This window comes from Lissotriton vulgaris, chromosome 5 (genome assembly GCF_964263255.1).
Source record: "Lissotriton vulgaris chromosome 5, aLisVul1.2, whole genome shotgun sequence".
Lineage (NCBI taxonomy): Eukaryota > Metazoa > Chordata > Amphibia > Caudata > Salamandridae > Lissotriton > Lissotriton vulgaris.
In genome coordinates this window covers 145,062,103-145,084,912 of record NC_141693.1, presented here as the reverse complement: position 1 = coordinate 145,084,912, position 22,810 = coordinate 145,062,103, and the positions used below count along the sequence as shown (strand labels likewise).

The following is a 22,810-nucleotide window of genomic DNA, read 5'->3' as shown; positions in this document are numbered from 1 at the left end:
CTAGGTACACTTAGATACATCTAGTTGGGGTAGCATAGTAGGAGTACGCATTTTATTGTCATGTATTTTATATATTTGTCTGTATTCATGGTTATAGCAAAACAATAGAAATCTACCATCCTTTTACTTTTAGTGCTTCCAATCCTTTATATCTGTTACTGTCTAGTGGTTGTTTCAGCACACCTATTTTACACTCGAATAACGACTGTTGAATAAATGCTCTTTGAAAAACGTCCATACCGTATTCTGTGTATCTCTCTGAGACAAGGTGCGCACGACTGACTGAGCGAAAAGGAGTATACGGTTTTCCACGGTCCTGAGGGATCAGGGTTGTCATGTTCGATAATTGCCAAGAACTATTCTCTCCTTGGTAAAAGGAGTTTCTAGTGGCACTGTGAGCCAGCTGGTACACTGGCCAACATACCCGTTGGGGGTGCCTAGAATCAGTCTGTCAACAATCCTGCAGTGTATGTTGTCTAAATGCACAGATCCTATATAGGATTTATAGGAACTACACAACCATGTGTAACCACTGGATGATCCAGATTTGGGTCCAATTCCATAAAAGCGCACCCACCAGACAACAACACAAATTTCTACTGTTTAATAAAAACAGCTGCAGCATACCACAAGGTAAATATGCATGTCATCCCAGAAGAGGAGGACATTTTAGTAGAGACCTTATCCATAATTTAAAGAACCTTTCAGTATCTACATGTGATAAAGTCAGCATACCTTTTTCAAGACACTTTCAAAAGTAGAGTACTAAAGCCTAGGGTATAGAGTAAATGTAAACCATCACCCTCTCTCAAACCCGGTCTACAAAAGAGGGCACCCATTCCCTGATTCCTTAGCGGTGGCTACAGCATGGAAACGGGCACCAGCTCAAGCAATAGGAGATGCTCACCCTGACCAAGCAAGCAAGAGCATTGAAGCTGTAGGGTGGCTTTAGGCAATGCAGATTTCTGTCGGGTTACCAACTCTGTAGGGTTGCTCACAAGATAAAACAGAACACAGTTGGATGAAAAGTAGGATCTCCTCCAACATTTTTCAGATAAATATAGGAAGAAAGGGGAGGATCTGGTAAGTGACGAAAAACTCGTCTCTAATGCGACTATTAGATGTGCATTCAATACAGTGGACACTTCAATGAGGCGTATAAACTCTGCAGTTCTTTTATACAGACGATTGGTAGTGTTTTGGGATTCAAAAGTGGAGAACATTTACATGGCCCCCATGTAGATGAAATGTTAATGAAAAATTAAAAAGGGCATAGAAATAGCAAAGGTAGTGGCAAGTACCTGATCACAGGCTTTAACACAGTGTAATACCAATCCACACATTTAGGCCTGATCATATGCTTTTCATAATAAATACGTCCGTTTAAAAAAAAAAATAATAGAAACCGCTAAGTCAGTGGGTGCACCACAAACCTCACACTAGTCCTTTCAGAAGCAAAAACAAAGAGCTGGAAGTAAACCATTCACCTCAGACCAAAAGTGAATCTACCAAAGACAACAGCAGCCTTACCATCAATAGGGAGGTAAAAGTTTTGATAGGGGCATGTATAGAAGTAATGGAGTCAGAGGGAAAGGTAGAGGTAGCCTAACAAAGGGTATCCCCACCACTAAGCAATGACTCCCCTTGAGTGCCCCCATGACCACACACCTGTCAGAGGCAGACTCCTAGGGTTCCAGACATAGTGCACAGACATCACATCTGACCAATGGGTGCTTTCAACAGTCCAGCACGGTTATTGTCCAGAACTAATTTCAACCCCACCAAACATACCTCCAAGCAGACACATACTCAACCCTCAACATTTATACCTTTTTAAAGGAAGATGTAAAGCAGCTTCTTGACTAGGAGGCTATTGAGCCCGTTCCAAAATGGTATCTGGGCAGAGGAGTGTATTCCCTCCAATTAAAAAAAAAAGTCTCACATTAAGGACTAAACTAGACCTCAGGTCGCCACGATGACATCCTATCAGAACATTTTCTTATGGTCGCCCTACAGGATGCTATACCACTTTTATAGGAAGGCTATATCATGACATCCCTCGACTTCAAATATGCACACTTCCACATTCTCATCCATCCGACTCATTAAAAATACCGGCGGTTCATGATAAGTCATCAATTCAAATTGCTGCCATTTCGAGTCATAACCGCTCCAAGTGAGTTCATAAAATGCCTGGAGTAGTAGCTGCTCACCTAAGGAGGCAGTGTATCCATCTCTTTCCATAGCTAGACAATTGGCAGATAAAGAGTGCAGATAGAGAAAAATGTGTAAAGGATACATAAGGCGCAATCACTAATCACTGCTCCACAGATTGAGATTCACAGTAAACGTAATACAATCGCAATTGGAACCTCTCCCGATCAAACGCTATCTGTGTGTGATTCTCAACTCTGTCACGGCCAAAGCCTACCGCAATCCCCAGACTGTTCTCAGTCTCCAGAACTAACTAGCTCCTTTTCAGCCACATTGTCGCCTGCCAGTCAGGGCAATAATGTGTCTCCTAGGCTTGATCGACTCCTGCATATCCAATGTACCCCATGTGAGGCCACGCATGTGCCCTTTAGTGGAATGTTTAGCACCTCAGTGGTCACAGGAGAGTGCAGTTTAGAAGATCTAGCGTTTATTCAGCCTACAGTACCTCGCTGTCTGCAACAGTTGAACAGCAGTAATCTGTTGCAGAGAAGAGCTTGCCTAAGACTCCCTTACACAGGTGTCCATTACCACAGACTCCTCCCTCAAGGGTTTGGACGCACACATTTTGGAGGTGACAGTCCAAGGGGTATGGACTGCTCAACAAAGAACTTATCACATCAACCTTTCAGAGCTACTGGTGATGCATATGGCTCTTACAACCTTTCTCTCTTACATACACCACAACGTTGTCCTCATAAGGACGGACAATATGACCGCAATGTATTACATACAGAAAGCAAGTAGGCACTCGCTCTCTGCTGCTGACTCAGCTAGCACAGATCATATGGAAATGGGCAGTACGAAGTCCTATTAATCTCCTGGCAGAACATCTCCCAGGAGTAAACCATGATTTTGCAGACCTATTAAGCAGGATGCAGCTACAAGTCCACGAGTGGGAACTCCACCCACACATCCTTCAGCAGTATTTCCAAATCTCGGGAATGCAAGTCATAGATATCTTTGCAACAGCCGAGAATGCAAAATGCCAATACTTCGCCTCCAGGTTTCGTCACCCACGGTCACAGGGCAATGCACTATGGATGAATTTGTCAGGGAAATTTGCCTATGATTTTTAGCCTCTCCCACTTCTTCCATATTTGGTGAGGAAGCTCTGGCTAACACCCTCATCTTTACTCTGCTAGCTCCCACATGGGCAAGACATCCATGGTGCACCACTTTACTCGGCTTGTTGATAGTCCGCCACAAGAAGCTCCTCAACAGCCAGGATCTTGTCACACAAAATCATTGGGCAAACAGACACCCAGATCCCAGACAACTCAATCTGGCTCCTGAAGTCCTAGAGTTTGGGTACCTTAACCTGCCCATTGAATGCATGGACAGCTTTAAGGTGGTGAGGCGACCTAGGAGTCGTCCCAGGATCTCTTGATTCAAAAGAATTCTTTAAAGAAAAACATTGTAAATGTCGGAGCCCAACACTAGATGGTAGATATATGGAAAGCATGTGAATCTACAGCACTACATGCAACACATAGATGGTTATAAGGTAAGTAATATAATCCTTACTTTACTGATTCTTATTTGTGTTCACATTACATTTATTGCATCATTCTCTAAAGAAATATTTTTTGCCCGATTTTGTTCCTTTTCAGGAGTCTATGGGTAAAAGTTCAGATGGGAAATCCTATGTCATTACGGGCAGCTGGAATCCAAAATCGCCACACTTCCAAGTTGTAAATGAAGAAACCCCCAAAGGTAATATTTTACAGGACAACTATACAATGTATATTGTTCAGTGCATTCAGCTTTGCATTACTTTAATCTCTTCAGTGTCTTACATTACTGAGTCTACAATGTGCATTGTGCTACCTTAAATTCTTCGTGGTTCTAGTTTTCTTTACTGCAGGAAATGCTTACGTGGAATTATTTTTCCCTGAATTTGTCCAGTTACTAGTTGCATTTTTGAAAATTGTATTTCAGAGAAATGTATTTGAAAGTTTTTTTCTGTGGATTTTTTTGTTAGGTATTCTCATCTATACTGTTTGAATTTATTGGGATTTCGTAACCAAATGTGATCAACCAAAGCAATATTTTTTTTAATTTTATTTAGTGTTTTCTATAGCGCGAACATGACGCTGCACAGGGTATCGGAGCGCTTTACAGAAGTATTTCAACATTAGAACCTTATAGATTACAAGTCACTAAATCTTTACAACATTAAACTTCAGGAAAGCGTATGAACATATAAATCAGTCCACAATTGAATTAATATCAAAGAGCATAAAAACACACACCCACATGTAAAACATATATACAAGCCCATGTGTGGGTAGTGAAAGGTTAGCGGATGCATGGAAACGGACATGAAAAGTTTGTAGCCATAGGTTCTGCTGCATGGTCTTATGGGAGAACTTTCCTCATATAAAACGATTTTGCTTCTTTTTAGGTCTCGGCCTGCGTAGGCTGCGCTTGCGCAGTCTCGCTGGCAAGAAATTTAGTTTTTCTGTACGTGGGGAACCCGCCCCTCTTCTCCATTGGCTGGCTTCCTAAACACATGCCAGTCATTGGAGGAGAGGGGAGTCACTCCGTTTAGGACTGGATTCGGGGGGGAGTTACTTTCTTTCTCTCCTCTTATTGGCTGGAATTTTACATTCCAGCCAATGAGAAGAGGAGAGAAAGAAAACCACGCCCCCGAATCCGAAAATGACAGTGGTTTCTCCGAGGCATTTCTGCCTCGCCTTGGAGAAACATGGTCGTGTGGAGCGCTCCTCTCTTGTTTGAATAGTTATCTTTAGTAAACAAGCTCCTTTTGTATTTACAAATCAAAGAAAAGTTTTAGTGTATTTAACTTTGTGTTACAGCCCTACAATCAAATTTAAGAAGTTTTTTCGGTTTCGGTGCCATTTTCGATTCCCGTCTCCGCACTCATGTTTACATTTTCCCTGGCTTGTTTTAGGTCTTGAGTACGGTATAAGGGCTAGGAGTTTATAAGTAGTTTACGGTCCGTACAGCTTGCAGTAGTCAGCACCGGGATCCTGCACAGATGAGCCCCCAACCCACCTCAACGGCAGAAGGCTGCCCGCCGGGGGGGCTTGTATCCAGAACGAAAGGTGCCACCTCCACACCCCAGGGACCCGCCTCCGGCAGTGACTTACTGAGGACCCCCCTTCGGACCTCGCAGAGCGGGGCAGCGGCAACAGCCCTGGGGAGCCGCAAAACTGCGCTGGCGCTGCAAAGATGACTGCTCTGCACACCGAGGCTGCCAGGCAGAAGAGCAGCGCCATCATCGCAGAAAGGGCAGTGGGAGCAGCAGAGCCAGGGATGTGGGTCCGACTGCAGGGAGTCCAGCCAGCATGCTAGAGCCCGGGAGAGCGGGGCTGCCGGCAGCGCAAACACCCCTGGAGCCCCGGCGGCATGGTGCTGTGGACGGTGGGAGCACGCAGAGCTGCGGCAGGGGCGGACGCCAGCTTCTGATGCTGTGCGGCTGCGACGCTGCCCTCTGCAACTGCTCTGATCCGCAGTAGCAGCGCCGCACCCGGGCCGAGGACTTGAGCAGGACTGCGGCGACGCTACTCCTCTGCCTGCTGTGGTGCAACGTGTGGAAGGCGGTCAACAAGAGCCTGGAGAGGGGGGGAGCAGCATCCCACCACAGCAGCAACGCAAGCTGGGTGAGCAGCCTGGAGTGGGAGTACAGCAAAGAGTGGTGTGCATGGTGGCTTTTTCGCATGCCCGACAGGCCGTTGAGAGGTCATTTGTGAACCCTGCTGCCATTGGGAAAGAGGCTAGTCGTTGTCACCCTCGCCAACCAGGAGGCTCTAGCCACCAATATCCCCGCTCACGCTTTCCGGTCAGGTGTTGGGTTTGAGGGCCCAGGCTGAGTTGGCGATCCGGGGAGATTAACCCCATGGTCCATTTAGGCGACCCCATGGCACTCTAGGTAAATTTACAACCTCTGTGACTGGCCAGTGTTGTAGTGTCACAACCCCCCCCTCCTTGTCCCCGGTGTCCGTGCGGTGGACGTATTGGAAAGCACATCCCCGGTGCCGTTGTGCTTTCCCCAGCCGCCGGAGCCTGCCGCCAGCTCCCCCACCCATAGCCTGCCTTCCACTGCAGCAAAAAGTGCAGCCCAACGCGATGGAGCCCCAGTGACTCGTGCGGCAATCACCCACGCAAGAGCAGCACTTTCCCTTTGACCCGCTCCCTCCCTCCCGCTCCGTGGCAACCCATCTCCCTCCCTCTCCCGCTGCTCAGGCCGGCCACCATGTTACTGGGGAGATTGTAACTGCAGCTCCGAGGGGGACCTGCTGTCGCTGTCCTTCCTGCGGAGCTTGGAGCGCACCACACAACGAAGAGGGGAGTGAAAGGAGGAGGGGCATGAAGGTGCAGCAGCCCTGGGTGCAGCGAGTGCAGCACACGTCCCTCTGCCCTGCAGGGCCCGAGCCGGCTCTGAGTCTCTCCTGGTCGTGACCCGCAGCTTGGATGACGCAGGTAAGCTCTCCCTCCACCCCGTGCCCCCTTGTTGAGTGCTCGCTTTTCTTGCCTCTGTTCCCTCGTTGTGCTTGCTTTCCTGCCCCCTGTTTCCTCTTTGTGCTTGCTCTCCTGCCCCCTCGCTGTGCTTGCTCTCCTGCCCCCTCACTGTGCTTGCTCTCCTGCCCCCTCACTGTGCTTGCTCTCCTGCCCCCTCGCTGTGCTTCCTCGCCTGCCCTCTCGCTGTGCTTGCTCTCCTGCCCCCTGGCTGTGCTTGCTCTCCTGCCCCCTGGCTGTGCTTGCTCTCCTGCCCCCTGGCTTTGCTTGCTCTCCGAGTGCCCCCTGGTTGTGCTTGCTCTCCGAGTGCCCCCTGGTTGTGCTTGCTCTCCGAGTGCCCCCTGGTTGTGCTTGCTCTCCGAGTGCCCCCTGGTTGTGCTTGCTCTCAGAGTGCCCCCTGGTTGTGCTTGCTCTCAGAGTGCCCCCTGGTTGTGCTTGCTCTCCGAGTGCCCCCTGGTTGTGCTTGCTCTCCGAGTGCCCCCTGGTTGTGCTTGCTCTCCGAGTGCCCCCTGCTTGTGCTTGCTCTCCGAGTGCCCCCTGCTTGTGCTTGCTCTCCGAGTGCCCCCTGCTTGTGCTTGCTCTCCGAGTGCCCCCTGCTTGGGCTTGCTCTCCGAGTGCCCCCTGCTTGGGCTTGCTCTCCGAGTGCCCCCTGCTTGGGCTTGCTCTCCGAGTGCCCCCTGCTTGGGCTTGCTCTCCGAGTGCCCCCTGCTTGGGCTTGCTCTCCGAGTGCCCCCTGCTTGGGCTTGCTCTCCGAGTGCCCCCTGCTTGGGCTTGCTCTCCGAGTGCCCCCTGCTTGGGCTTGCTCTCCGAGTGCCCCCTGCTTGGGCTTGCTCTCCGAGTGCCCCCTGCTTGGGCTTGCTCTCCGAGTGCCCCCTGCTTGGGCTTGCTCTCCGAGTGCCCCCTGCTTGGGCTTGCTCTCCGAGTGGCCCCTGCTTGGGCTTGCTCTCCGAGTGCCCCCTGGTTGGGCTTGCTCTCCGAGTGCCCCCTGGTTGGGCTTGCTCTCCGAGTGCCCCCTGGTTGGGCGTGCTCTCCGAGTGCCCCCTGGTTGGGCTTGCTCTCCGAGTGCCCCCTGGTTGGGCTTGCTCTCCGAGTGCCCCCTGGTTGGGCTTGCTCTCCGAGTGCCCCCTGGTTGGGCTTGCTCTCCGAGTGCCCCCTGGTTGGGCTTGCTCTCCGAGTGCCCCCTGGTTGGGCTTGCTCTCCGAGTGCCCCCTGGTTGCGCTTGCTCTCCGAGTGCCCCCTGGTTGCGCTTGCTCTCCGAGTGCCCCCTGGTTGCGCTTGCTCTCCGAGTGCCCCCTGGTTGCGCTTGCTCTCCGAGTGCCCCCTGGTTGCGCTTGCTCTCCGAGTGCCCCCTGGTTGCGCTTGCTCTCCGAGTGCCCCCTGGTTGCGCTTGCTCTCCGAGTGCCCCCTGGTTGCGCTTGCTCTCCGAGTGCCCCCTGGTTGCGCTTGCTCTCCGAGTGCCCCCTGGTTGCGCTTGCTCTCCGAGTGCCCCCTGGCTGTGCTTGCATGTGTGTGTTGGGGGGGCTGTGTGTGGGGGGGGCTGTGTGTGTGGGGGGCTGTGTGTGTGGGGGGCTGTGTGTGTGTGTGGGGGGGGGTTTGTGTGTGTGGGGGGGCTCTTTGTGTGTGTGTGGGGGGCTCTGTGTGTGGGGGGCTCTGTGTGTGAGGCTCTGTTCCTTCCCTAAAACGGTGTTGAACCTATAACCCAATTGGCATCTCTGGCCACCTGTCAGCCCCTAGTAAATGGTACCCAGGGCATGGTGACCAGAGAAGACCCCTAAGGGCTGCAACACTTATTGTGCCACCCTTAGGGGCTCTGTACCCTGACACCCACAAGACCCACTGCCCTGGCATACCTCAGTCACCCCTCTAGCTGGGTGTCCTATGTCAGTGGTGTGGGCACAGGTGCATGAGCCCTGTGCCCCTACAGTACCCAGGGCCATTCCTGGGCACTGCAAGGGCAGTGCTGCGATTAAGAGTATATGGTGCTGGGAGGTTGACATTACGAACTCCACGGCACCAAAATGGCCCCAAAGACTGAAGTTTGGTATCAAACTTCTCAGCACATTAAACCCACACTGATGCCAGTGTGAGATTTAATGTAAAATGCACCAGAGGGCCCCCTGAAACCTAACCTAACCTACAATCCACGTCTGGACTGAGAGGCTGCCTGGGCTGCCCCACAGCAGACATGTTGCTGGACCCCGGAGTGGCGAGCCCCTCGCTCTCCTGGGCCTGCAACAATGCACATCCTAGGCGAGGTGCTAGGTCTCCTCCCCCAGCATGGGCAGGGGGAAGCTTCATAGGCCTGCCGCCTCTGTGAGCTTCTCCAGACTATTTGCTGTACCCAGAAACTGTCCCCCGCCGGTTCTGACTCCCACTCTGACGGGAAGACTGGCGGGAAATCCTACGTCAGGAAGGGGGGGGGGTGCCAGCCTGTGCCCTCAGGTGGGAGAGGCGAGGTGAAGCACAACCCCGGGCTCCGGCCATATTAAAGATGGCGAGCCCTACCCAATCACAGCTAGGCTCCTGCGCCCTCCCAACAGGAGAGGAGCAGAGTAGGGTGTGTACCCACCCCAGGACAGGGACCTATTGGTCCCTGCCCTTGCCCTACCTGTAACGCCCCTAAATTTAGTATATTGTGGCTCTCTGAACCTTCTTTCCTTCTATCCCGATAAGGAAAGAAGTTCAAGAAGACCCGCAGTGCAGCTGCTAACAGGACGACCCCAACTGACTTGGCCCCAGCCCTACCGGCCTGTTGATCCTGGAACCTGCTCCTGCTTAATCCCGGCGACTCCTGCGGACAGCAACCTTGGTACCCACGGAGGACCTGCCTGCCTTGATCCTCTTAAAGACTGGGACTCCTGTAAGCAGAGGCTCTGCTTCAACAACCATACCCCTGGTGCCAGCCAGGAAGCACAAGACCAACCCACTCTGCACCCGCTGAGCCTGGCCCGTGCCTGAGTGATCCAAGACCATGAGGACGTCCTCCCGGCGACTTGGACCCGAAGTCCAGTGCCCAAAGACCCTCGACGAACCAGACGACACCTGCAGCCTCAGAACCAGGGACCCCACCACCCGCGACCAGCCGAGGATAAGATTCCCGACACCCACAGACACCCCTGCACCCGGTGCCCCACGGCCCCCTGTGCCCTCCTTTGGGGTACTTGCATCTTCTCCAAGATCTCAACTTAACTCTCGAAGTGGTGGTGGCACCTGAAGAATCTCCGTCCCAGAGTCTGCAGCCTTTGTTCCCTTTTTACTTTTTCCATTGAATAACATTGGGCACCCGACGTCTCAAAAGCACCCAGCTGCCAGAGTGCCGCTGGAAGTGCAGCTACTACCCTACTCTACTTCCACACTTGCCCTAAGTAAGTGACCAGGTGCTCAGCTTCCACAGCCGCTTGGCCTGCTTGCTTGCAGACACCAACTGAAAGCCCCCTCTGCTCCATTGGATAACATTGAGCCTAACTCCCTCTGCACCCGGCTGCCCCTGTGCCGCTGAGGGTGTATCAACTGTACCTACCTGACACTGGGGGACCCCTGAGTCTATGCCCAGAACCTTAACTTCACTGGTCGAGTCCTCGCCTGGAAACCGATAACCCACTTTCCTGCCATAGGATAACTTTGACTGGTTTGACTCGAAAAATCTTCTAAGTTTTAAACTCTAAAATATTCCTACAAAATCAACAAAATATCGAATCCCTAAGTACTCACCTGGGATCAGGAAAGAAGCCAGTACTGTACCTTGTAGCCCAGTACTGAACTGCAAAAGTAATCCTAACCGGGTTTACTAGTAACCTGACTTTTCTCCATAGGAATCCATTGTCTGCTGTACTATGAAATTTCTTCTAAGTGGCTACTTTTGAAAACTTAAAATATTTCTTAAAAATCCTACCTACTACTGAAACGTAATTACTTACCTGTCTTAAGTAGAGATCCCAGTGCTGGACCTAGGAGCCCAGTACTGGATTACAAAAGTAACGAGAACGTACTTTACCAGTAACCTGAATTTTCTCCCATTGGATAACTTTGCTAGATTTTCACTGAAAAGTTTCTAAGTGAGAACTTTTGAAATACCTTTGTATTCCTTAAAAATCATTGCAATAACCAAAACGTTTTTACTAAACAGTTTTCAGCTTAGACCCCAGGACTGAATCTAGGATCCAGTCCTGGAATTACAAAAGTAATTTACAAAGTAATCCCCTGCATTTTTGTAGAAAAACCTATTGAGCTCAATGTTAGATTGTGTTTAGAATTGTGTTGTCTACTGCAACCCCTGTACCTGTTGTGTTTACAAATGATTTCCCCTCTGCAAAGTAATTACCTGAGATCACTCATAATTGAGAAAAGTATATGTTGATATCTGTTGGTTCTGAAAAATAAAACAACTATATATTCTGATATAAAAACAATTGGCCGGGAGTTCAGTCTTTGAGTGTGTGAACCCTTTGCTGACTGAGTGTGTACAACAAATGCTTTACACTGTCCTCTGGTACTGCCTTACTGCTCGACCAAGCTACCACTTTTGAGAGTAAGGTCAGCCCTGACTTTAACCTCTGTTATACCTCTGGGGTTGGTGGCCTCTATACACACTGTACCTTACTTTGGTCCAGTATATACAGAGCCACTTTCTCACAAGCCTTGATAATGCACATCTCTTGTCTCATATTGAGACTTGTTTGCTGGCCTGATATCTCTGTCCATTGTTTGAAACTGGTTCTGTGTCGAGACCTTCCATGTGTTGGCCTTTATTTTGACTAACATTTTATAGTCCTCCGTGTGCTCAGCTTTCACTTTATAGCAGAGTTTCTCACCTGTTGTTTTCTGGTTATTTTAGGTCAATGGTCATTGGTCAGGTTGCTTGTATTTGGCTTTATTCAACTCTGTATTTGTCTCAACTTTGGTCTATCGCCAATGGATATAATTCAGTTTGCTCTTTAATAGATACTCTTATTATTTAGGTGTTCTTCGTTCCGATGGAGAGAAGGAATGAAGGGGAGAGATGGGGGGAGATGGGGAGAGGGAGAGATGGGGAGAAGGAGAGAGATGGGGAGAGATGGGGAGAGAGATCAATCTCCACCATACAATCTTCTGGTGAAAAACAGTGTTAGGTTTGCAGGTTAGTAAATGTCTTGTTGGGGGGAAGGCGGGGGGTAGAACCAACATTTCGTTCAGCGCTCAAAATGCACCACCAGTGGCACAGAATTGGCCGGCTGCAGGGTACTCAGGTGGTGTCTGGATCCCAATGCAATCCTATGGGGGTTGACAGCTTTGGATTTCAGCTGCTGGCTCGGTCTAGACAGTCTTCCAGGAGCAACCAACAGCTGGACAGGTAAGTAGGGATGTCCTTTGAGGCAGGACACTTCAGGATCAGGTCAGTAGGACACAGGTTCGGAGACTGCAGTGGTGCCTTTCGACGTGGGAAATCCGCCTACCAGTCAGGTCTTGGTCAGCGTGAAAAGGCTGCAGGCGTGGACACGAAACCTTTGAGGGGACACCCCTCGATAGTTTGGAGGTCCGAACTACTGGGGGACCACTTCAGGACGGATGGACATGTTTGGGACACTGGTTGTGGACAACTAATGCAGAGGTAAGTCCTGGAGCATGGTTTCTTTGTCCAGCGGGGGCCGGATCTTCTTCGACATAACCTAAAGCGAACCAATCATCAGTCACTATGATCATATTGGAAGACTTTGCTCATTGTTTACTTGTCTGATGGTCGACTTTGTCATTTTGGAAACCACTTTTTTTATGTCACAATATGTCACAATTAATGTAGGTTCCATGTTCGCTGGGGACACTATGCACCTTGTTGAATACAAATATGAAGCTTATTTTATGGTAATTTTTTTATATTTTTTTATTTTTGGGAGATTTTTTATTTGCCAACGTAGAAAATGATACATAAAGCATTTCATTGAGGCGACCTCTTCCCCCCCCCCCCCCACCCCTCAATGAAAGGAGAAAACTACGTATAAATTAGAGAAAAGGTAAAGACACAGTAAACCAAAATGCACAGGGAGCAAATACATTTAAGAAAGAGAAAAAAAAAAGAAAACCACGAAATCTAGGAGTCCACTGAAAAGGAGAGAAAAAACCAAGATTTCACAGCGCTTCGGAGAAGAAGCGGGACGAAGTGATCATTATCCTGACTGCCAACCAAGAAGTCAATTTTTCCCACACCTCCAGTCCCTTTTTCCGTCCTTTCCGACCTTTCTTTGCATACACAGCGATTTTCTAGGTGATACGTTGCGATAAATCTGGCTAGCCAATGTGAGAAAGACGGGGGCTCCTGGTCGAGCCAGGCAGAGACCACACAGAGCCGCCAAACTGTCATTGCGATGAAAATTAGGCCATCTCTTTTCAACCGAGAGGTCTCGGTCTGCGTTCCTATCAGAATAATAGTTGGATTCAATGTTATAGGCTGAGTTGTAACTTTCCTTAAGAATGCCTGTGTACGATTTAAGGTAATGGAGAGTTTTAAGCATGTGGAAAAACTTTGGATAGAGTTGGCCGCATATTCCGAGCATCTAGGACATAGGGTGCCTTGGCCGGTCCCCCACTTTGCAATTTTACTAGGAGTGAGATACAGAAAAAAAATAGTTTTAAAATGTTGCGCCTGTAATTTGGCTGAAATTAAAATGTTCTGTGAAAGGGCGAGTGAGTTAAAACAAGCATTGGAAATGCAATGGGTCTCGCAATAGAAAAGTTTGAGTTTTTGGTGTGGTAAATTTAAATATTATTGACATTTTTTTTATGTTGTGCAAATTATAAAAGTTTTTTTTGTTATTATAAATGCACATGGTTATAAAATGATCAAATGTTAAATCTATAGCATTAGTAAAGGTACATGTTTAGTTTTCCCCCGTCTTACATGTATTGATCTGACAAATCACAATAATTCAAAAATTAATAGCTTTGTTATTTACAATGCCAATAGTTTTATCTTTCGCAAATGTGACACCTATTGTAACACAATATGTGTTGTAGCACTGAGTGGTATTTGGAGTGTATGTTGCATTGAGCGTAGTGTAATTATGTGGCGTGTAATTATGTGGCACTGAGTGGGATTTGGAGTGTATGTTGCATTCAGTGCTGTGTAATTATGTGGCGTATAATTATGTGGCACTAAGTGGGATTTGGAGTGTATGTTGCATTGAGCGCAGTGTAATTATGTGGCGTGTAATTATGTGGCACTGAGTGGGATTTGGAGTGTATGTTGTAGTCAGTAGAGTGTAATTTTGTGGCGTGTAATGTGGCACTGAGTGGCATTTGGAGTATATGTTGCATTGAGCGCAGTGTAGTTATGTGGTGTGTAATTCTATGGCACTGAGTGGTATTTGTAGTGTATGTTGCATTGAGCGTAGTGTAATTATGTGGCGTGTAATTATGTGGCACTGAGTGGGATTTGGAGTGTATGTTGCATTGAGCGCAGTGTAATTATGTGGCGTGCAATTATATGGCACTGAGTGGTATTTGGAGTGTATGTTGCATTGAGCGTAGTGTAATTATGTGGATTGTAATTATGTGGCATTGAGTGGGTTTTGGAGTGTATGTTGCATTGAGTGCTGTGTAATTATGTGGGGTGTAATTATGTGGCACTGAGTGGTATTTGGAGTGTATGTTGCATTGAGTAGAGTGTCATTAGGTTGCGTGTAATTATGTGGCACTGAGTGGTATTATGAGGAGTGTATGTTGTATTCAGTGCAGTGTAATTATGTGGCACTGAGTGGTATTATGAGGAGTGTATGTTGTATTCAGTGCAGTGTAATTATGTGGCACTGAGTGGTATTTGGAGTGTATGTTGCATTCAGTGCAGTGTAATTATGTGGCATGTAATTATGTGGCACTCAGTGGTATTGTGTGGAGTGTGTTGCATTCAGTAGAGTGTAATTATGTGGGGTGTAATTATGTGGCACTGAGTGGTATTTGGAGAGTATGTTGCATTGAGTGCAGTGTAATTATGAAGCATATAATTATGTGGCACTGAGTGGTATTGTGTTTCGCTATGCTATGTTTTGTTATGCTATGCTAGGTTTTGTTATGCTATGCTAAGCTTTGTTTTGTTATGCTATGGTATGTTGTGTTTCGTTAAGCTATGCTATGTTTTGTTATGCTGTGTTTTGTTATGCTATGCGTTATGTTATGTAATGTTATGCTATGCTATGGTTTGTTTTGCTATTCTATGCTTTGTTTTTAATGCTATGCTATGTTTAGTTTTGGTATCCTATGCTTTGTTTTGTTATGCTATGTTTTGTTGTGTTTTGCTATGCTATGCTTTGTTGTGTTTTGCTATGCTTTGTAATTGTTTTGTTATGCTATGCAATATTTTGTTATGCTAAATTATGTTGTGATATGCTTTGTTATGCTATGTTTTATGTATGCTGTGTTTTGTTATACTATGCTTTGTGTTTTGTTATGTTTTGTTATGCAATGTTTTATCTTATGATATGTTTTGTTGTGTATTGTTATGCTATGTTTTGTTTTGCTATGCTTTGTTATGTTTTGTTATGCTATGTTTTGTTTTGTTATGCTATGCTATGTTTTGCTATGCTGGGTTTTGTTATGCTATGCTGGTGAGGGTGTGTGAGGGTGAGGGCGTGTGAGGGTGTGTGAGGGTGTGTGAGGGTGTGTGAGGGTGAGGGTGAGGGTGTGTGAGGGTGAGGGTGTGTGAGGGTGAGGGTGTGTGAGGGTGAGGGTGTGTGAGGGTGAGGGTGTGTGAGGGTGAGGGTGTGTGAGGGTGAGGGTGTGTGAGGGTGAGGGTGTGTGAGGGTGAGGGTGAGGCTGTGTGAGGGTGAGGGTGTGTGAGGGTGAGGGTGTGTGAGGGTGAGGGTGTGTGAGGGTGAGGGTGTGTGAAGGTGAGGGTGTGTGAAGGTGAGGGTGTGTGAAGGTGAGGGTGTGTGAGGGTGAGGGTGAGGGAGGGTGAGGGTGAGGGTGAGGGGGTGTGAGGGTGAGGGTGTGTGAGGGTGAGGGGGTGTTAGGGTGAGGGTGTGTGTGTGGGTGAGTGATGGTGGGGGTGTGAGGGTGAGGGGGTGTGAGGGTGAGGGGGTGTGAGGGTGAGGGTGTGTGTGTGGGTGAGTGATGGTGAGGGGGTGTGAGGGTGACTGAGGGTGAGGGGGTGAGGGTATGGGTGTGTGAGGGTGAGGGTATGGGTGTGTGAGGGGTGTGAGGGTGAGGGGTGTGAGGGTGAGGGGGTGAGGGGGTGTGAGGGTGAGGGGGTGTGAGGGTGAGGGGGTGTGTGTGGGTGAGGGGGTGTGTGTGGGTGAGTGATGGTGAGGGGGTGTGAGGGTGACTGAGGGGGTGTGAGGGTGACTGAGGGGTGAGGGGGTGTGAGGGTGAGGGGGGTGAGGGTGAGAGGGTGAGGGTGGGTGAGGGTGAGGGTGGGTGAGGGTGGGTGAGGGTGAGAGGATGTGAGGGTATGTGATGGTGAGGAGGTGTGGGGGTGAGGGGGTGTGAGGGTGAGGGGGTGTGAGGATGAGGGGGTGTGAGGATGAGGGGGTGTGAGGGTGAGGGTGTGTGTGTGGGTGAGTGAGGGTGAGGGGGTGTGAGGGTGAGTGAGGGTATGGGTGTGTGAGGGTGAGGGGGGTGAGGGTGAGGGGCTTTGAGGGTGAGGGTGGGTGAGGGTGGGTGACGGTGAGGGTGGGTGAGGGTGGGTGACGGTGAGCGGGTTGTGAGGGCGGTGCGGGTGAGGGTGAGTGAGAGTGGGTGAGGGTGAGAGGATGTGAGGGTATGTGATGGTGAGGAGGTGTGAGGGTGAGGGGGTGTGAGGGTGAGGGGGTGTGAGGGTTGGGGGGGTGTGAGGGTGAGGGGTGTGAGGGTTAAGGGGGTGAGGGTTAAGGGGGTGAGTGGGTGTGTCAGGGTGAGTGAGGGGGTGTGAGGGTGAGTGAGGGGGTGTGAGGGTTAGGGGGTGTGAGGGTGAGGGTGTGTGAGGGTGTGTGAGGGTGAGGGGGTGAGGGTGAGGGTGAGTGACAGGTGACGAGAGCTCCCAGTTTCAATATGCCGGCCTTATGTTAGTCTGAAAATGGTGTGAAATGAGGGTGTGAGGGTGAGTGAGGGTGAGTGAGGGTGAGAGGGTGTGAGGGTATGTGATGGTGAGAAGGTGTGAGGGTGAGGGGGTGTGAGGGGTGTGAGGGTGAGGGGTGAGGGGTGTGAGGGGGTGTGGGTGTGAGGGTGAGGGGTGTGAGGGGGTGTGGGTGTGAGGGGGTGTGGGTGTGTGAGGGTGAGGGTGAGGGTGAGGGTGGGGTGAAGGGGGGGGTGAGGGGGGGGAGGGTGTGGGGGGGTGAGAGGGGGAGGGTGTGAGGGTGACGGAGGGTGAGGGTGACGGAGGGTGAGGGTTAAGGGTGTGTGAGGGGGGTGAGGGTGTGTGAGGGGGGTGAGGGTGTGTGAGGGTGAGGGGGTGTGTGAGGGTGAGGGGGTGTGTGAGGGTGAGGGGTTGTGTGAGGGGGTGTGTGAGGGTGAGGGGGTGGGTGAGGGGTGTGAGGGGGTGTGTGAGGGGTGTGAGGGTGAGGGGGGTGAGGGTGAGGGGGGTGAGGGTGTGAAATGGCTTTGGTACTGTGTGAAGCAACATCTAGGTCCCTTTGGCTGTATACCTGTATGAAAAAAAATAACACCTCAAATGGCTGGGCTCCGCGGTTGCAATGGACTGTGCTTACGACACAATTCAACAAGCACTGGCAAAGGCAGAAGCTAAACGGCTGAGAGAGGGGCCACATCCTGCACAACAGGGCACTGAGCTCTGAAGGTGCAGAAGGAACTGTTGCACAGGGAAAATGATCTTCATATAACCTCTCCCTATCGCAACACCTAGTCGGAAAATAATGTCACACTCATGCAGCCTTCCTTACATTGCCATGACTATCGTACCAGCGGATAAAAAAGGCAACAGCAAATGGCTGAACCAAAAGCACACTCTCTCTGTACTGTGTGGTAAAATGGCATCTCTGATGAATAACTACAGCTGTCTGTCCACAAGACCTAAAAACATTAAATTGCACAAGTCTGCATTAAGAATTCTATTTTCAGACTGCCATGTGATGCTAAAAAGAAAAAAACTGAGCGTTTTTATCAGGTAATTTGTCCCAGTCATCGATTTCAAACAAATTAAATGCCTGTTTTGAATAGGTTTGTTTTGGAAAGCGCACACTCACTAGATTCCCCAGTGACGCATGAAAACGTCCTACACATGTGTTCCAAGCGCCTCCCAAACTCCACTTTTATGTCAACGGCGGCCGTGAAACTGAGAGCACGGCTGGCCAGCCGTGAAAAAGCCTTTGATGCAGAAGGGGGCAACTAGGGGAGGAGAATGGCTGGGCTGAGGCAGAGCGCAAAGCCTTTGATGCAGCAGGGGGCGGAGCGGGAAGAGCTGCTGTCGGCACCAAGCCGACGATTTGATGCTGTGCACTCGCATTTTAACTCATTGCGCTTGCGCATTGAGCTAAAAGCGCACATGCACTGCATCAAATCGCCAGTCTGGTTAAACTCTGGATAAGCCCCTTAATCTCTCGCCAGCTCGAAAGCACAAGCGCATCGGCAGGCAAGACTTAAAGTGCTGCTGGGAGTATCAAGTTTGTTGTACCATTTGTCAGCTATGTTCTGTAAGTTGTCATGGGTGTGCCAATTTATAATGTTATATAACAGGCCAATTCGAGGGGTTAATGGTTTACGTAAGGTATTAAGTAGATCAATATCCCTAAAGCCTGAAGCCCCCCTACCTTCCTGGACAAGAAGTCAAATACAGAGAGATATTTAAATGCGTCTTCATTTTAAAGTTTAAATTTGGCCAGTAACTCAGAAAAGGGGATTACCCCTTCACAGGTGACGAGAGCTCCCAGTTTCAATATGCCGGCCTTATGTTAGTCTGAAAAGTAAGCCCTGCCAAAGATGGCAGGTAAGCTGCCATTGTTCAGCGTGGGAGTATAAAAATTGAATCTACCCATCCCGTAGATTTTGTGGATACTGCGGAAGGTTTTAAAAGCGTTTAGTAATGTCTTAAATCTCACCCATTTATAGTATCCGTAGGTGGTTTCCCGGAGTAAACAGCCCCAGGATTGTTCTCCCAACAGTAGCTGGAAGGGCGATTCAAAGAGCTTCTCCAAAGTGCTAGCAAGCAGAATCTCTTCAGTGGTTGAATCTTTGGTTTCAGAGTGGCAGCATTGGTTCATCCCGAAAAAAGGAACAACTGAGCATGTTAGACCGGCCATTACTCTTTTTGACGCCGCACAGGCTGCTGGAGATCCGATGTCACTCACACTCTTGGACGCTGAGAAAGCCTTTGATCGGGTCTCCTGGCAATTTTTATGGGCAGTCATAAGGAGAATGGGATTCAGGCCAAAGATCACACAGGCAGTACAAGCCCTGTATGTAAAACCAACAGCTTGTGTCTCCGTTAATGGACAACTAACCGGCAGTTTGAGATCTCCCGGGGCACCCTGCAGGGCTGCCCATGCTACCCTCTGCTGTTTGCCCTTTATTTGGACCCCTTTATTAAACAAATAGAGAGAAATAATGAGATCCCTCCCCCCAGTCAACTTTCAAGGTAGCTGTACCAAGATCATGGCTTACGCCGATGATCTGGCTATCACTTCACCTGATCCCTCAAACGCCATAGTGGCTCTTGAAAATGAGGTGCTAAAATTTGGGCGGCTTTCTGGCTATGCCCTGAACCAAAATAAAACCCAAATAATAACAAATAGCCAAATACCCTGGACCGATTAAAAAAAAAAAAAAAAAAAAAGTGTGTGTGTCTTGTTAAGCGCACTGCTACCCGGAGGTGTCCTGGCGCTATAGACCGCTGGGGAACCCGTCCTGGCTTTCCCTGTGAGAAGTTCCCTCCTGGGTATCTCCAAGGTGAAACCAGTCATTCCCGGCGTTTGTGGGGGCCCGTTGTGGAGATGAGGCAAGCTAATGCCCAGAGTTGCCGAGTGTAATCCCTGGTTAGAGTAGGCGCTGAGGCGAGAATTATCAAGTCCGCTGACCCTGGTTCACGACCCTGCCGCGTCGGGAATTGAACCCTGGTCCCGGGCCGTCCTCTGCTTCCGGGTCAAGTGATTTCCAAAGCCAAATATTTGGGAGTCTCCATCTCATCAAAACCTAGATGAGATTGTTGCAGACAACCTAGCTCCTCTGGCTTCACACACTAAGAAGGCTACGTTTAACCCTTTTTGGCAGATGTAATGTCATAAAAATGACATATTTCCCCAAACTCCTATATTTCTTTCGCACAATACCTCTGGAATTCAGTAAATCAAACCTGCAAAAATTTCAACAAATATTCACACAGTTTATCTGGTCATATTCCCAACCCAGGAACATGAACGCCATCACGCTCATGACTCAGTGTATGGGTCATGTGAGTCTTTTGTAGTTCTTTCTGTAATAGAACTACTTGTTCCCAAAGCAATTTATGCTTGATTGTGCCACCTTCTGTGTTTTTTAAACCATTTTGAAACCCAGCTCTGCAAGTGTTCGTTGTAAGATTGAATGCAGAAATACGAATCGCACACTGAGTGTGGGGAATTCGCGATCGGTATTTTCCAGCGCCATCTTGAAAGCCTGTAGTTCAGCTCGCTGAGGTGTACAGTCTCCTAGTAATTGAGTTTTTGTGACCATTGGTCGAATTTCACCATCGTACCAGTGACCTTTAACAATCGTTCACACAGCACTATAAGCTTGCTTACCCCCAATCACGAGTTGTGCTGATCCGTCTGTATAAATTTTGCAGCCATAATGTTCTAGAGGCAGTATCTCAACGGGCAGAGGACATTCTTGTTCGTATTGTAGAAATTCTTGTGTTTTCAAGTAGTGGTCAAAAACGTATTCAACGTCTGTTGCAGCAAGAGAATTTACCCATTGTATCCATCTCGAATGTAAAGCTTTTGCATTCGGAATGCTCGCTTTTGTCACTGCCTCTAAGGCAGGTACAGGTGTAACGACCATTATGCGTTTTCCCTCTGCGAGGGCTCTCTTTTGCTTCTGCAGTTTGAACCGCTGTTAGAATTTTTTCTGTTGAAGTGAATTTCATTTCAGCTTGTGTGTACAAGTGTGATTTGTAAGCTATTGGTACCTTTTCACCTTCATTAAAGGTTAGGTAGATGAATCCGCATCTCCCTGGGATGATTCGGATTACAAGGTTGCGTACGTTGTCGCGTGTCTGTAACTGTGTTTTTGTTAACATGTCTGTTTGTACTGAACGCAAAATTTCAGTGTGTTTTTTAGTCCAATCAGTTAGTTTGAAATCAGGTTTGATTAGTTCGCATAGAGGTTTAACCCTTTCTGCGTAATTTAGAATGTAAGTTCTTCCAAAATTCAGCAAACCTAGAATTGACTAAGTTTTTCAGCGTTTCTGGAGGTTGGAGCAGCGCACATTTCTCTAGAAAGTTTGCTGCCAAGCTTTTGCCTTCACTTGATAACTTGCATCCCAAGAATAGGACGTTGAGGTGGGCAATTCGTTATTTCTTAAAATTTAATTTGTACCCTTCAGAAGCGAACCCAAGTATTATGGTGTTCACTCTTTTCAAGTGCATGTCCAAATCATCATCTGTAAGATAGATGTCATCGGCATAAGATAATGCCTCATCATCATACGTTTGTAGTAACACTGTTACCCTGGCTGAAAATAACCCTGAACTATTCTTGAATCCCTGAGGGAGACGGCAAAATTGTCGCTGTGTCCCCATTATTGAGAAAGCGGTCAAATACCTGCTTTCTGGTGCAATGTTTTGACAGAAGACACCAGTAGAAATATCTAATGTGGTTTTATACTTTTTGCGCACGATGTTATTAATCAGTACTGCACTATGTGCATTTTGTATTGCAAAAGTTTTGCAACAAGAGTTTAAATATCTGTAGTCCAAGACTAGACGATATGTATTGACTGGTTGGAGACAGGAAACAAAGGATTATTCATTGACGCGGTGCATGGTTCAATGACCCCTTGGTATTCAAGTTGATCTAAGATCTCCCTGACCTGTTTTTTAGCTTTTTGCTTAACTGGATACTGCCTTTGTGCAGTAGGTTGATTTTTTTAACTGGAATTTATGGTGAGGAGGGTCCTCATCCCATCCTACATGATTTTTATATAATGGTGGAGCCTGGGCCACAGCCCATATTCTGGCATAGGTGTATTTTTTATGAATAGGAATATGATTAGAGAAGGCTGGCATAATGATCTCTTTGCCATGTGGGCACTCCATGACAAATTCAGGTGGCCAGTTTTTTTCAGCTAAAAGAATGTCATAACCCTTAGATAGCTTCTCCCAAAAGAGAGCTTTTATATTTCTTGGATGTCCCCCTGCATCCGAAGCTTTCCTTCATATAACTTATGGGGTACACTAACCCTGGTGTCTGCAGTTTCAACTTGAATGCATTCATTCAAGTCCACTGTCTCCAGATGATCCTTCAGGATCTTGCGAGCTATGGTAACTTCTGCTGCGCTATCTAGCATTGTCTGGTTCCACTCCCCGTTCTTGAGTTGTCTCCTCAAGATCCTCGGCATGTCTGATTTTTAGACTTGCTACTTTATTTTTGGTGAATTGTGTTTTCTTATTTTTCTGAACGTGCTGTTAGTCTTTGGACTTCACGCGTTCTTCCTTTTGTTCTGACCATCCTCTTCTTTCTGATTTCTGCGAGGAAGTCTGAAAGGTACGAGAGGAACGTGTATCAGTATCTTGATCTGTCAGGTTTTCTAAAATGATCCCTATTTCTGAGGTTATACCTTTTTTCAGAGGGCTCCTTTTGAGGAGACCTACCTCTGGACTGAGAGCGCTTCTCTTTAGGAAGTGTCTGTTTAGTATTTTCCCACTTCTTTTTAGGAGTAGTGAGATTATTTTTAATAAAAACCTTTTCAGGATTTTTTGTTAGTTCGGGTTTTGCTGGTTTCCCTCCCAAACTATCTGTACCTAGTTCTACATAGGATTTTTCAATTATTCTTGCAAGTTCATACGGTTGCTCAGTTACATCTATTTCTTTCAGCTTTTGGCAGATTGCCACAGATGCTGCTTCACCTTTAATGTTAGCTGATAGTATAGCCGAGACCTGTTTGAAATCCTTTAGTAATTTCATACCGAGATTTAAAGCAGGTTCTGGTCCATATTCATTTTGAATCTGTCTTAGGACGTCT

The 22,810-nt window shown here is 48.2% G+C and overlaps 1 protein-coding gene across 1 annotated transcript in view; it reads left to right on the top strand.

The window, feature by feature from the left end:
- RABGAP1 (RAB GTPase activating protein 1) overlaps window positions 1-22,810 on the top strand; it is a 967,778-nt gene that overhangs the window by 166,080 nt on the left and 778,888 nt on the right. Inside the window, exon 10 of the mRNA XM_086921082.1 lies at window positions 3,825-3,927. Within this exon, the coding sequence (XP_086777208.1) occupies window positions 3,825-3,927 (103 nt within the window). The remainder of the gene's footprint in view (window positions 1-3,824; window positions 3,928-22,810) is intronic.